The following is a 13,109-nucleotide window of genomic DNA, read 5'->3' on the forward strand; positions in this document are numbered from 1 at the left end:
CTGACTAATGCCCACCCTTCCTGGCTCCTTCCAGTCTGCTTTATTTTGAACATTCCCCTAGCTGCCATATCTCTCAGATTGGTCTTCCTGCTGGAATGACTCAATCATAGAATGGTAGAGGTTGGAAGGAACCTCTGAAGAGCATTGAAGAGGATCATGGAAAGAAGAAATAAACTCTTTTGGGGTATTCATTTGGCCAAATTGTAGGACATTTTAGTAATGAAGAAGCTTTGAGAGGCATCTCCACTGCTTAAAAACTATTTGGTGCTCATTCAAGTCCTGGACAGGAGTATTCCTGCTGTCAAAACAGGAAGAAGAACATTTCTGGTCTCTCTCAACCTGTTTATCACTCTCTCCATCTGCTCAGAGTCATTTGATCAGCACAATCACACCAAGCTTGTTCTGTGAAGATACTTCACAGGCTGCTACTTCAAAAATAGTCAGAGCTTTCTCACTTGTGCTACTCATCCCAGCACCACATCCTCCTCAGCAGATGACTTTACTCCAGCTCCATGCAGAATGAGGACTAATCAGGCCAACCCCACGTGGTGAGACCCCGTGCCAGCCATAGATCTCCCAAGAGAATGAGGTCCCATCAGTGGGACAACAAAATCTCTTCAGGGTGAAGACATCAAAACCCAAATGAAGCCTCCTGATTTTGTCTTCTGTCAATTCTTGTGTGTTTTGTCCCTTTCTCCCCTTGTTCCTCCAGAAAAAAAAGGAGGAATAAAGACTCTCTGAAGTAGATAATCACAGAATGGTTTGGGTTGGAAGGGACCTTCAAGATAATCTGGTTCCAATCTGCCCTCCCCCCAGCCACTAGAGCAGGTTGCTGAAGGTCTCATCCAACCTAGCCTTGAACACCTCCATGGAGGGAGTATCCACAACTTGCATGGGCAACCTGTTCCAGTGTGAGCTTTTTAAATTCAATTTCCTGAATCTGTTCCAGGTGTCCCCTGACAGGAAACCCATTGTTTTTCCTACCTCAAAGCAAGAAATTCCATCTCCAAACTCTGTCTGAGGACCCAAACTATGACATTCTGCAGCTCAGTTAGGAACAGAAGATAGGAAGAGCAGCAATCCCACCTTCCGCGTTAGAGAATGGTTGGCACATGGGAGAAATGATTATCTGTCACTATTAAGTCACCAAATCCCAGAATCCTCGTGTGGTGGGGATTGGAAGAGAGCTTTGGAGATCACCCAGTCCAACCCCCCTGCTAAAGCAGGGCACCCACAGCAGCTTGCCCAGGATCACAATGCCCAGCTGGCTTTGGAAGCTCTCCAGAGGACTCCACAACCTCTCTGGGCAGCCTGCTCCAGGGCTCCAGCAACCCTTCAAGCCCACCCAGTACCACCACGTTCTCAGCTTCTTCTGCAGCTGCTGAGATGTCATAGAGACCCCCAGCTGACAGCAGGGAGCCAAAGGAGTGCTCGGCACAAGGAGCCTGCAGGCAGACGGAGCCACGTCCCTTCACGCCGCCGTGCGCCGGATCTCCTCTGACAGGGTGATGGACCTCTCCTTCCACTCATTGTTGGAGCACTTGGAGACAGCGTTGGCTGCCTGGCAGAACTTCTGGAGGAGAATCTTCCTGAGCAGCAGGTAAACCCAGGGATCCAGGATCTGGTTGAGGGAGGCCAAGCGCACTGCCGTCAAGAAGAAATTGCATTCCCTGTGCAGTTCGGAGCTGTGGGCCCAACTGGGGAACCTCTTGCAGTGCTCGAATGATGTGTGGCTGAAGATCATCTTCAACATCATGATCTAAGGGAAGTGAGGAGGAAAAAGTGACAGGTGTTAAAAGGATGTTTGTACCTATGTATCACTACATACAGATAGCCCTAGAGCCAAAATCACAGCATCACATCCGTGGTGGGTCAGGAAGTGACCTCTGGAGATCATCCAGTCCAACCCCCTGCTAAAGCAGGGCACCCACAGCAGCTTGCCCAGGATCACAATGCCCAGCTGGCTTTGGAAGCTCTCCACACAAGGAGACTCCACAACCTCTCTGGGCAGCCTGCTCCAGGCCTCCAGCACCCTCACAACAAAGAAGTTTTTCCTCCTGTTCAGATGGAACCTCCTGGGTTCCAGTTTGTGCCCATTGCCCCTTGTCCTGTCCCTGGGCACCACTGAGAAGAGTCTGGCCCCATCCTCTTGCCCCCCACAGGTCATTTAGCTTTTGCTGAGCATTGCTCAGATCCCCTCCAGGCAGCTCTTCTCCAGGCTCACCAGCCCCAGGTCCCTCAGCCCTTCCTCCTCACAGAGATGCTCTCCAGGAGAGCATTTGCCCTCTTGGCCACGAGAGCACTTCACTGGGGTACAGTGCTGAGCAACTTCTCAAGAAACGTGTCATCAAGAAACTTTTATCTCTCTCATCCAATTCAAAGTGTGATCAGAGGAGCTCAGTGTGGGGATGGAGAGACAACCACAGCACCTTCGAGGTGTCAGCCAGTTAATTTCCAGATCCCATGCTCAGAGAAGGTATCAGAGGCTGTGTCCCTGCTTGATCCACCACAGTAAGCTGTGTGAAGCTTCAAGATACCCTGGTGAGACACTGGAACAGGTTGCCCAGGGAGGCTGCAGATGCCCCCACCCTGGAGGTGTTCAAGGCCAGGTCGGATGAGATCTTTGAATCCTAGAATCAGTCAGGGTTGGAAGGGACCACAAGGCTCATCCAGTTCCAACCCCCCTGCCATGCCCAGGGACACCTCACACTACAGCAGGCTGGCCACAGCCTCATCCAGCCTGGCTGCAAACACCTCCAGGGCTGGGGCCTCAACCACCTCCCTGCACAACCCATTCCAGGCTCTCACCACTCTCCTGGGGAAGAACTTCTTCCTCACCTCCACTCTCAATCTCCCCACTTCCAGCTTGATTCCATTCCCCCCAGTCCTGTCACTCCCTGAGAGCCTAAAAAGTCCCTCCCCAGCTTTCTTGGAGCCCCCTTCAGATCCTGCAAGGCCACAAGAAGGTCACCTCAGAGCCTTCTCTTCTCCAGACTGAACAGCCCCAACTCTCTCAGTCTGTCCTCATAGCAGAGGAGCTCCAGCCCTCTGCTCATCCTGGTGGCCCTTCTCTGGACACCTTCCAGCATCTCCAGATCCCTCTTGGAACAGAGGCTCCAGACCTGGATGCAGTACTCCAGGTGGGGTCTCAGCAGAGCTGAGCAGAGGGGGAGAATCCCCTCCCTTGCCCTGCTGGCCACACTTCTCCTGATGCAGCCCAGGATCTTGAGCAGCCTAGGGTAGTTGAAAGTGTCCCTGCCCATGGCAGGGGCATTGGAACTAGATGATCTTGAAGGTCCCTTCCAACCCAAACCATTCTAGGATTCCATGGATCTATGGAGAGGACCTTGGCTGGAAAGGGAAATGTCGGACCTTGCAGAACTGACTTGAAGAGCCTCATTTCCTCGTGCCCACATTACCACAATCACAAGGAAGAGCTGCATTACTCCCCAGGAGCTGAGCTCCTCAGAAGGATGTTTTGAGCAGTAAAAGCCAGCAAAAAGAATTTCCAATCCCAAAATGTCCTCACTTTTTCAAAAGCTGCTTTGTTCAACGAATTCTGAAGGCAGGGATTTGAGTTTAAGGTTAGGAGCTGAGCCAAATGAAAAGAAAAAAAGCTTAACAGAGGAGGTTTGGGCTGGGAGTCAAGAAAACCTCTTAAAGTCAACAAAAAACTTCACGTTTTCTGCCACTGAAAGCCACAGACTGCATTTTGTGGTCACCTGACCTACATTTCCTTCTCCCCACTCCCCAGAGTTGAGCTCTCCCAATGAAAGGTGATGGATTTAGGAGTCTGCTTCCCAAAACCCCCAAAATTCCACATCTAAGAGACATTTTTTACACTGTGAGGTGTGTCTATGCAGAGGATTGCACATCTCCCACACTTCACAGTACACAAGGGCTGACTCCAGAGCCCAAAGCTACACAGAGGTTGATTTGAGGGGCGGGGAGGGGGTGGTGTGTGCATTGAATTTGGAGTCCTGGCTCCACTTCTGGGTTCCCCAGGTCAAGAGAGACAAAGAAGCTGAGGAGCTTGGAGCATCTCTGTGAGGAGGAAAGGCTGAGAGCCCTGGGGCTGGTGAGCCTGCAGAAGAGCAGCCTGAGAGGGGAGCTGAGCAATGCCCAGCAAGAGCTAAAGGACCTGGTGAGGGCAAGAGGATGTGGCCAGACTCTCCTCAGTGGTGGCCAGGGACAGGACAAGGGGCAGTGGGCACAAAATGGAACCCAGGACGTTCCATCTGACCAGGAGGAGAAACATTTTTGGTGTGAGGGCGCTGGAGGCCTGGAGCAGGCTGCCCAGAGAGGTTGTGGAGTCTCCTTGTCTGGAGAGCTTCCAAAGCCAGCTGGGCAGTGTGATGCTGGGCAAGCTGCTGGGGGTGCCCCTGCTTTAGCATCCAGGTTGGACTGGATGATCTCTAAAGGTCCCTTCCAACCCCACCATGCTGGGATTCTGTGACTGAATTTACTGCCCAGAAGTCCTGCAGGACTGAGATGTTGTAGGCCTACAGATTTTGGTGTCTCTGCTGTGTAGGTCTAGGGGATGGACCCTCCCCAGAGTGGCTCTGAGACAAACCTTCTCCACTGTCTCTGCAAGGCTCAGGGGAACCACACATTGAAGAAACTGGCAGCCAGTCCTGCAAGCAGAGGGAACAGCCTGAGGGACACACACCAGCAGTCAGTGATTCACAGCCCTGTCCAACTGGTTGTCTCCATCCTTGTGAAAGAACCAAGGCAATGGGCAGCAGCAGCAACCCAACTGGAGTCACCCCAGCCTAGGTTTTCCTACAGCAGGCTGCAGAGTCAGCCAGAAAGGTCACATCTGCACTGCTGCTGTCTCCATAAAGTGGGACAGCCAGAGCAGGAGTCAGCAGGAGCAGAGGCTCTGTGGGAGGATTTTTCCATTCAAAGGGATATTCTGGGTGCTAGATCAATAACCATTTGTTGACCTCAGACAGGCTGAGATGGGCCTGGAAGGCCCCAACAGGACAGGAGAATTATTTTTGTTTCTCTAAATAGCAGCAGTTGCAGATTCCAGCCTCTGCACTCCGACAGTAAAGTCAGCAGGGAAACAAGGAGCCAGTGGTACATCCTTGTAGAAGTATGGAGAGACAGAGATCCAGACCACATCATACAGCCACTGGTGCACCAGAGCCACACAGCCACAGCCCTCCCACTTCCTCTGCCACCTCCAGTCTGGTCACTGGCACAGCTGGGGCAGTGTCACCCACAGACTGCCTCCTGTGCCCACCAGACTCCAGCACCACCCACCTCCTGATCATAGGGTCCTGGAATTGTTTCACTGGGAAAAAAAAACCTCTAAGATCATCAACTCCAACCTTCAACCATCCTGATGGGGGCTGCAGGGTTGCCATGACCCAAGGGAAGCAACAAAGAGTCAGCAAATGGACTGTGCCCACTTACAGCCAATGGAAACCACATCGAGTTTGTTGTTCCCAGTATCCCAGAATCCCAGCATGGTGGGGGTTGGAAGGGATCTCTGGAGACCATCCAGTCCAATTCTGCTTCTAAATCAAGGGCAGCCACAGCAGTTTGCCCAGGATCTCAACAGCCAACAGTGAGCTCAGGTGGCCAAGAAGGCCACCAGCATCCTGGCCTGGATCAGCAAGAGTGTGACCAGCAGGAGAAGAGAAGTGATTGTCTCCTACATGGGGCCCTGGTGAGGCCACACCTTGAATCCTGGGTTCAGTTTTGAGCCACTCTCTCCCAGAAGGACACTGAGGGACTGGAGCAGGTCCAGAGCAAGGCAATGAAGCTGATGAAGGGTCCGGAGAACAGGGCTGGTGAGGAGCAGCTGAGGGAGATGGGGTTGTGCAGCCTGGAGAAAAGGAGGCTGAGACCTTCTGGCTCTCTACACCTCCTTGAAAGGAAGCTGGAGTGAGGTGGTGCCCAGAACATAAAGACTGGAGAAAAAGCTGACCAGACAGAGAAGCTTTGCAGAACTCCACAGAGGAAGTTCCACACTTTCAATTGTTGCTGCCTCACCGGGAGGTGACCTCTTCACAAACTCTCTCTGGCTCATGTCCATGGCACCTGAGGGACAGGAGTCCTCCACACAACCATGAAACACACAGAAAGCATTGCCCTGCCTTTCACTGGGAGCACCAAGCTCCTTGCCAGGTCACCTTCCACAGCCAAGGCTCTGAGGAGCTCTCGTCCTCTTAGCAGCTGCCCAAGAGTCTCCTGGAGCTGTCAGAGGTGTTTACCACAGGTTCTGCTCCATTAACTCATCCCATTAACACTTCCTACAGACCCACTCTTCCAGAGCTTTGACTTCTGACTGTTCAACCACCAAGGGGAACCACAGAATGGCTGGATTAGAAGAGACCTTCAAGATGAAGTCCAACAAGTAACCCAGCACTGCCAGCTCACCACTAAACCATGGCCCTCAGCACCACATCTCCATGGCTTTGAAACCCTTCCAGGGATGGGGACTCCACCACCTCCCTGGGCAGCCTGTTCTAATGCCTGACCACTCTTGCAGGAAAGAAATTGTTCCTCATGTCCAACCTAAACCCTCCATGGGGCAAATTGTTTTCTCTTGTCCTGTTGCCTGTTTCTTGGGGAAGGGAATTAACCTCTCCTCACTCCAACCTCCTTTCAGGGAGTTGTAGAGAGCCAGCCTCCTTTACTCCAGCTCCCTCAGCTGCTCCTCCCCATCCCTGTTCTCCAGACCCTTCCCCAGCTTTGTTGCCCTTCTCTGGACCTGCTCCAGCCCCTCAGTGTCCTTCTGGGAATGAGGGTGGCAAAACTGAATCCAGGATTTAAGATGTTGCCTCACCAGTGCCCCAGTCCAGGGGGACAATCCCTGCCCTGCTCCTTCTGGCCACACTATTGCTGATCCAGGCCAAGATGCTGGTGGCTTTCTTGACCACCTGGGCACACACTGGCTCATCTTAAGCTGGCTGTCAACCAGCACCCCCAGGTCCTTTTCCACCGGACAACTTTTCAGCCACTCTGCCCCCAGCCTGCAGCTTGCTGATCACTCAGGCTCTGAAGGAAAAGGAAAGGAAAATTCCTCATCTGAGGGCTTTTCTGTGGGTGTCACAAGGCTGGTGAAACTCTCAGGTTTGAGGAGCAGAACATGCTGCTGTGCTCTCCAGTCCTCCCTGGGTTTGCAGTGGTGGTTTTGCCTTCGTCACCAGCTGTTAATGATCAGCAGAAAGTTAGCTGACAGCCTCTGGCTTACCTGGGGGCAGGGTGAGTTTGGGCACGTGTGGAATTTATAACTAATTCACAAGACCAAGTGCAGGGTTCTGCAGCTGAGTTGAGGCAATCCCAAGCACAAATGCAGGCTGGGCAGGGACTGGCTGGAGAGCAGCCCTGAGGAGAGGGACTTGGGGGTGCTGGGGGATGAGAAGCTCAGCAGGAGCTGTCAGTGTGCACTTGCAGCCCAGAAAGCCAAGCAGAGCCTGGGCTGCATCAGGAGAAGTGTGGCCAGCAGGGCAAGGGTGGGGATTCTCCCCCTCTGCTCAGCTCTGCTGAGACCCCACCTGGAGTACTGCATCCAGGTCTGGAGCCTCTATTCCAAGAGGGATCTGGAGATGCTGGAAGGTGTCCAGAGAAGGGCCACCAGGATGAGCAGAGGGCTGGAGCTCCTCTGCTATGAGGACAGACTGAGAGAGTTGGGGCTGTTCAGTGTGGAGAAGAGAAGGCTCTGAGGTGACCTTCTTGTGGCCTTCCAGGATCTGAAGGGGGCTCCAAGAAAGCTGGGGAGGGACTTTTTAGGCTGTCAGGGAGTGACAGGACTGGGGGGAATGGAATCAAGCTGGAAGTGGGGAGATTGAGAGTGGAGGTGAGGAAGAAGTTCTTCCCCAGGAGAGTGGTGAGAGCCTGGAATGGGTTGTGCAGGGAGGTGGTTGAGGTCCCATCCCTGGAGGTGTTTGCAGCCAGGCTGGATGAGGCTCTGGCCAGCCTGCTGTAGTGTGAGGTGTCCCTGGGCATGGCAGGGGGGTTGGAACTGGATGAGCCTTGTGCTCCCTTCCAACCCTGACTGATTCTAGGATTCTATTCTATGACTCTAAGGGTAAGATTACTAATTTAAGCTGTTTTCCATTTTTTGCCTGCTCCCCATTGGCTGTTAGTGCTGTCAGCCCTTCCTCTTCTCTCAGCCCCAAATTCTTTGTGCACAAGGAGGAGGAATCCTTCTCTGGCCAGAAAATACCTTTTTCATAAGTTCAGAATTACCATGGCTAGCTTCAGCCCTTTCCTGCTCATGGATCCACTGACAGCAGAAGAAGTTGTCCCTTTCAGATGGGGTATTGGGCCTCCTGGGTGTGCTCCTGACCCACAAGCAAGAGACATGGATTCAGCCTCCTCTATTCCTAATTCATAGATTCATAGAATGGTTTGGGTTGGAGGGGACCATGAAGATCATGTAGTTCCAACTCCCCCCTGCCATGGGCAGGGACACCTCCTGTTAGCCCAGGTTGCTCAAGGCCTCATCCAACCTAGCCTTGAACACCTGGGGAGTTTGGGGCTCCCCAGGTCCAGAGAGACAGAGACCTGCTGGAGAGAATCCAAGGGAGAGCCAGGAGGATGCTTAGGGGACTTGAGCATCTCCCCTGGGAAGAGAGCCTGAGAGCCCTGGGGCTGTTTAGTCTGGAGAAGAGAAGGCTGAGAGGGGATCTGATCAATGTCTCTCAATGTGTGAGGGGTGGGTGTCAAGGGGAGGGGGCCAGGCTCTTTTGGGTGGGTCACAGGGAGAGGACAAGGAGCAATGGGTTCAAAGTTGAACAGAGAAGATTTCAGCTCACCATGAGGAGAAACTTCTTTGCAGTGAGGGTGACAGAGCCCTGGAGCAGGCTGCCCAGGGGGTTGTGGAGTCTCCTTCTCTGGAGCCTTTCCAACCCCCCCTGGCTGCATTCCTGTGCAGACTACCCTAAGTGCTGCTGCTCTGGCAGGGGGTTGGACCTGATGATCTCTGGAGGTCCCTTCCAACCTCTGATATCCTGTGAGACTGTGATACCTCCAGGGAGGGGCAGCCACAACCTCCCTGGGTAACCTGTTCCAATGTCTCACCACCCTCACTCTTCCTAATCTCCCCTCTTCCAGCTCAAAGCCATTGCCCCTCATCCTAGCACTTCAAGCCCTTGTATAAAGTCCCTCCCCAGCTTTCTTGTAGCCCTCTTCAGGTACTGGAAGGTTCATGAGAACTCACTTTGAGAAGAAAGTAAGTGTGTTAAGTGAGGAAGAACAAAGAATGGAAAGAAATGCACAGGTCCTTTAAAAAGCTAGAAAACAAAAAGCTCAGAGTGCTGCTGTAAATCTGATATTATAAAAACCAGGAAGACCTCATAAAGGTCATGGGTGGTAGCTTTCTCATGAAGCACCAAAGGAAGTTTTGTCATGAAGTGGGAAAAAATAAAAGATGGTCAGTGGCTGTTTGCCATGGGCACAGGGCTCCATCATTGCAAGGTCTCAATAAACCTCACAGGTTCCCCTAAAAGAGAAACAAGAAGGTTCTGGCTCCCCTTGTCCCACCACCTTCAGCTCCCTATGGTGCTGTGGAGTAGGTAGAACATGTTGAGCAGGAGTATAACCTGCCCCCCTTACCTCTGCAGCCTGCAGCCAGCACCAGCTGCTTCTCTCTGCATCTGCTCAGTGCCTGTGGCTCTGTGCCATAAGCACTGCCAATTTCAGTGTCCTCCCCCTAGACCCACGGTCTCCTTACGTTCTGCCCTTCTCCTCTGTACAAGATCCTCCTTTTGACTCCAGTTCCTTTGCCTTATATTCCCAACATGCTGCACTTTGGCTATCCTGATGGAGCTCTCCCAGCTTCCCTCCTTCCAGCCTTCCATACTTGCTATCCCCCAAGCTCTGTGCCTGCCCCTGCTTTTTCTTCTCCCTGGCCAGGCATGCCCACAGAGTTCACGAGGAACCTGAAGCGAGCTTACTCAAAGAACCCAAAGTGAGGTTTCTGGTTGGAACCTCTTGCCCTAAAGGAGGGAGGGAGGAGGTCTGGGGTGAACTCCGAGTGGGTGGCAGGGCGACCTACCAGCAGCGGTGACCAGCAGGCCGAGAGGACACACATGATGCCCAAGAGCTGGATCAGCGTCTCCATGGCGATCCTCCCCCACTGCTTGCTGGAGCGCGACGCGGTGGCTTTGGTCCGACACCGCGACACCAAAGCCTCGATGGTGGCCAGGTTGCAAGCCACCGTCACCACGAGGGACAGAAGCCCCAGCACGGCGAAGCTGCAGGCAAAGAAGAGGCTGCCGGCCAGCCGGCCGTCCCCGGTGCCGATGAAGCACCACGTCCCGGGCCACTGCAGGGTGTAGTGGCCCAGGCCGGCGATGGGCAGCAGGGCGAAGGCCAGCACGGTCAGCCAGATGCCCAGCAGCACCGCCCTGGTCACCCGTGTCTTCATGTGGCTGGCGTACCAGTGGGGCGCCCGGATGGCCAGCGTCCTCTCCACGGCCATGGCGCTGGCGATGAACAGCGGGCACAGCCCAAACACCGTCATGCTGAGGCCGAAGAAGGAGCAGAGGTGACCCGAAGGGTCAACGGCGTCCCAGGAGCGGTTGGCCAAGTAGACGGAGATGACGATGGGGCTGGTGAGCAGCTGCCCCAGCAGGTCGGTGAGCGCTAGGGAGCCGATGCACAGCAGGAAGGACCTTTTCCTCCGGCTCTCCTTAGCGCGGTAGCTCCGGGAGACCAGCAGCATGGCCAGGGCATTGCCCACGATTCCCGTGATCATCATGGTCAGCGGGAACGCCACCGACACGGCGCTGCAGCTCTCGGCCGCCGCCGCCGCCGCCCGCCCCGTCCCGTTGCCTCGCTGCCCCATGGCGCTGGGCTCGGTGCGGTTGGGACCGCCCTGGCACTGCTGCCAGGGACTCATGGCAAAGGGTTACCGAGGCGGCGGCAGCGGGAAGCCGAGGGACCGCTCCATAGCAGCGGGCAGCGCGCAGGGAACCAGAAAGCACGGAGAGGTACGGGCGGGAGCCGTTATAAGGCGGAGGGCGTGCGAGGGGACGGAGCCTCCCGCCCCGAGGGGAGGGGACGGACGGAGCAGCTCCGGCCCCCACCGCACCGCCCTCAGCCGCCAGGCCGGGAGCGCTGCCCTAGCCCCGAGGAGGCGTCGGGGAGTGCAAGGAGTACCCGGCAGTCCACTGCCGCGGCGATGACTCCCCCTGGGACGGGGATGGCTTCTTCGTGGGCATGGCCACCCGCCTTAGGGGCGAGGTCGACTCATTTAGCTCCATCAGAGTCGAAGGTGGTTCACTTTGGGACGGGAATGTCTCCTTCATGGACGTGGTCGCCTCTCTCAGGGACGAGAAAAGCCCCATCTGAAACAGGAATGGCTCCATTTGAACCGGGAATGGTTCCCACAGGGACGGGAAAGCCTCTCTCAGTGTCGGGGGGATGCTCCCGATCGCTTCCCAGCACGACGGCAATGACTTGGGCTCCTTGAGCCCGGCGCTAGAGCTCTGCTGCCCCCGGCTGGCACCGCGGCTGTCCCGTCCTCTCCCTCCGGGGTCCGGCATCGTAGCCATAGACCTTTCAAGATCATCCAACCCATGATGGTGCCCAGTGACAGAACAAGGGGCAATGGGCACAACTTGGAACCCAGGAGGTTCCACCTGAACAGGAAGAGAAACTTCTTTGGTGTGAGGGTACAGGAGCCCTGGAGCAGGCTGCCCAGAGAGGCTGTGGTCTTCTTCTCTAGAGAGCTTCCAAGCCCACCTGGACAATGTGATGCTGGGCAAGCTGCTGTGGGTGCCCCTGCTTTAGCAGAGGGCTTGGACTGAATGATTCCCAGAGGGTCCCTTCCTATGCCCACCATGCTGGGATGCTGTGAACATACTGCTTCCTCTAATCCCTCCAAAGAGAGATGGAGCACAAAGAAAATACCTCTGGCACTCAGAACAACAAAATCATAGAATGGCAAGGGCTGGAAGGGACCTCTGGGGATCATCCAGTCCAAATTCCCTGGCTAGAACAGGGGCACCCACAGCAGCTTGCCCAGCATCACAAGGGCCAGCTGGGTTTGAAAGCTCTCGAGACTCCACAACCTTTCTGGGCAGCCTGCTCTAGGGCTCCAGAACCTCCTTTACAGGTGGAACCTCCTGGGTTCCCGTTTGCACCCATTGCCCCTTGTTCTGTCACAAGGCACCACTGAGAAGAGTCTGGCCCCTTCTTCTTGACACCCACTCTTCAGACATTTATCAACATCAGTAAGATTCTCCCTCAGGCTGCTCTTCTCCAGGCTCAATAGCCCCAGATCTTTCAGCCTTTCCTCACCAGACAGATGTTCCTCTCCACTCACACCCCAGTAGCCTCCAACTACTGGACTCTCTCCCAGTAGTTCCCTGTCCCCCTTGAACTGGCAAGCCCAGAACTGGACACAATGCTCCAGACATGGCCTCATCAAAAGGTAGGAGGGAAGGAGAACCTCCCTCAGCCTGCTGACCACACTCTTCTTCATACCCCACCAACAGACCATTGGCCTTCTTGGTCACAAGGGCACATTGCTGGCCCATGGCTTATTGTCCATCAGCACTCCCAAGCCTTTCTCTATGCAGCTGCTTTCCAGCAGGTCAACCCCTAAGGGTTGGTTGAGGTCTTCAGTAACCTAGTCTAGTGGGAGGTGTCCCTGGCCATGGCAGGTGGAACTAGATGATCTTCAAGGTCTCTTCCAACCCAAACCATGCCATGCTTCTTTGCAAAGAATGTTTAATGAAGGCTTGCTGATGTCTCCAAGAGAAAAAGGACTCACTGCACAGTTAACTCACAGCTTTTATTTACACTTGTTTTTTGTCTACAGAATAATTTTTGCCTTACAGTTTTTAATCTAAAGCCAAATGAAACCATAATTTTTTCCTTTTGTCTGTCTGCTAAAGTTAAAACCTCTCATCTCTGTAAGCACAGCAACAATTTGAATACAAAGCACAAGGAGAGAGAGAGAGGAAAAAAAAAACTCACCCCCCAAAACTTCTCAAAAAAGAAAAAAAAACCAACCCAAAACAAACAAAACCAACCCAAAAGAAAAAAAAAAAGCTAACAACAAAGCATCTATCAGATCTGATTTATAGTTTTTTAGGACTTGGAAATTGTCAAGAGGCACAGTTACAAGACTAAAACCTGCT

At 53.9% G+C, this 13,109-nt stretch overlaps 1 protein-coding gene across 1 annotated transcript; it reads right to left on the reverse strand.

Moving 5' to 3' along the window:
- Window positions 1–1,471: 1,471 nt before the first annotated feature.
- Window positions 1,472–10,861, reverse strand: PTGER3 (prostaglandin E receptor 3). Its single transcript, XM_054384489.1, has 2 exons — window positions 10,016–10,861; window positions 1,472–1,759 (listed from the first exon to the last, which is right to left on the reverse strand). Exons 1-2 carry the CDS (start codon window positions 10,859–10,861, stop codon window positions 1,472–1,474), a joined length of 1,134 nt encoding a protein of 377 aa, XP_054240464.1.
- Window positions 10,862–13,109: the final 2,248 nt, after the last annotated feature.

The sequence above is a fragment of the Indicator indicator genome, chromosome 10 (assembly GCF_027791375.1).
Source record: "Indicator indicator isolate 239-I01 chromosome 10, UM_Iind_1.1, whole genome shotgun sequence".
Classification (NCBI taxonomy): Eukaryota; Metazoa; Chordata; class Aves; order Piciformes; family Indicatoridae; genus Indicator; species Indicator indicator.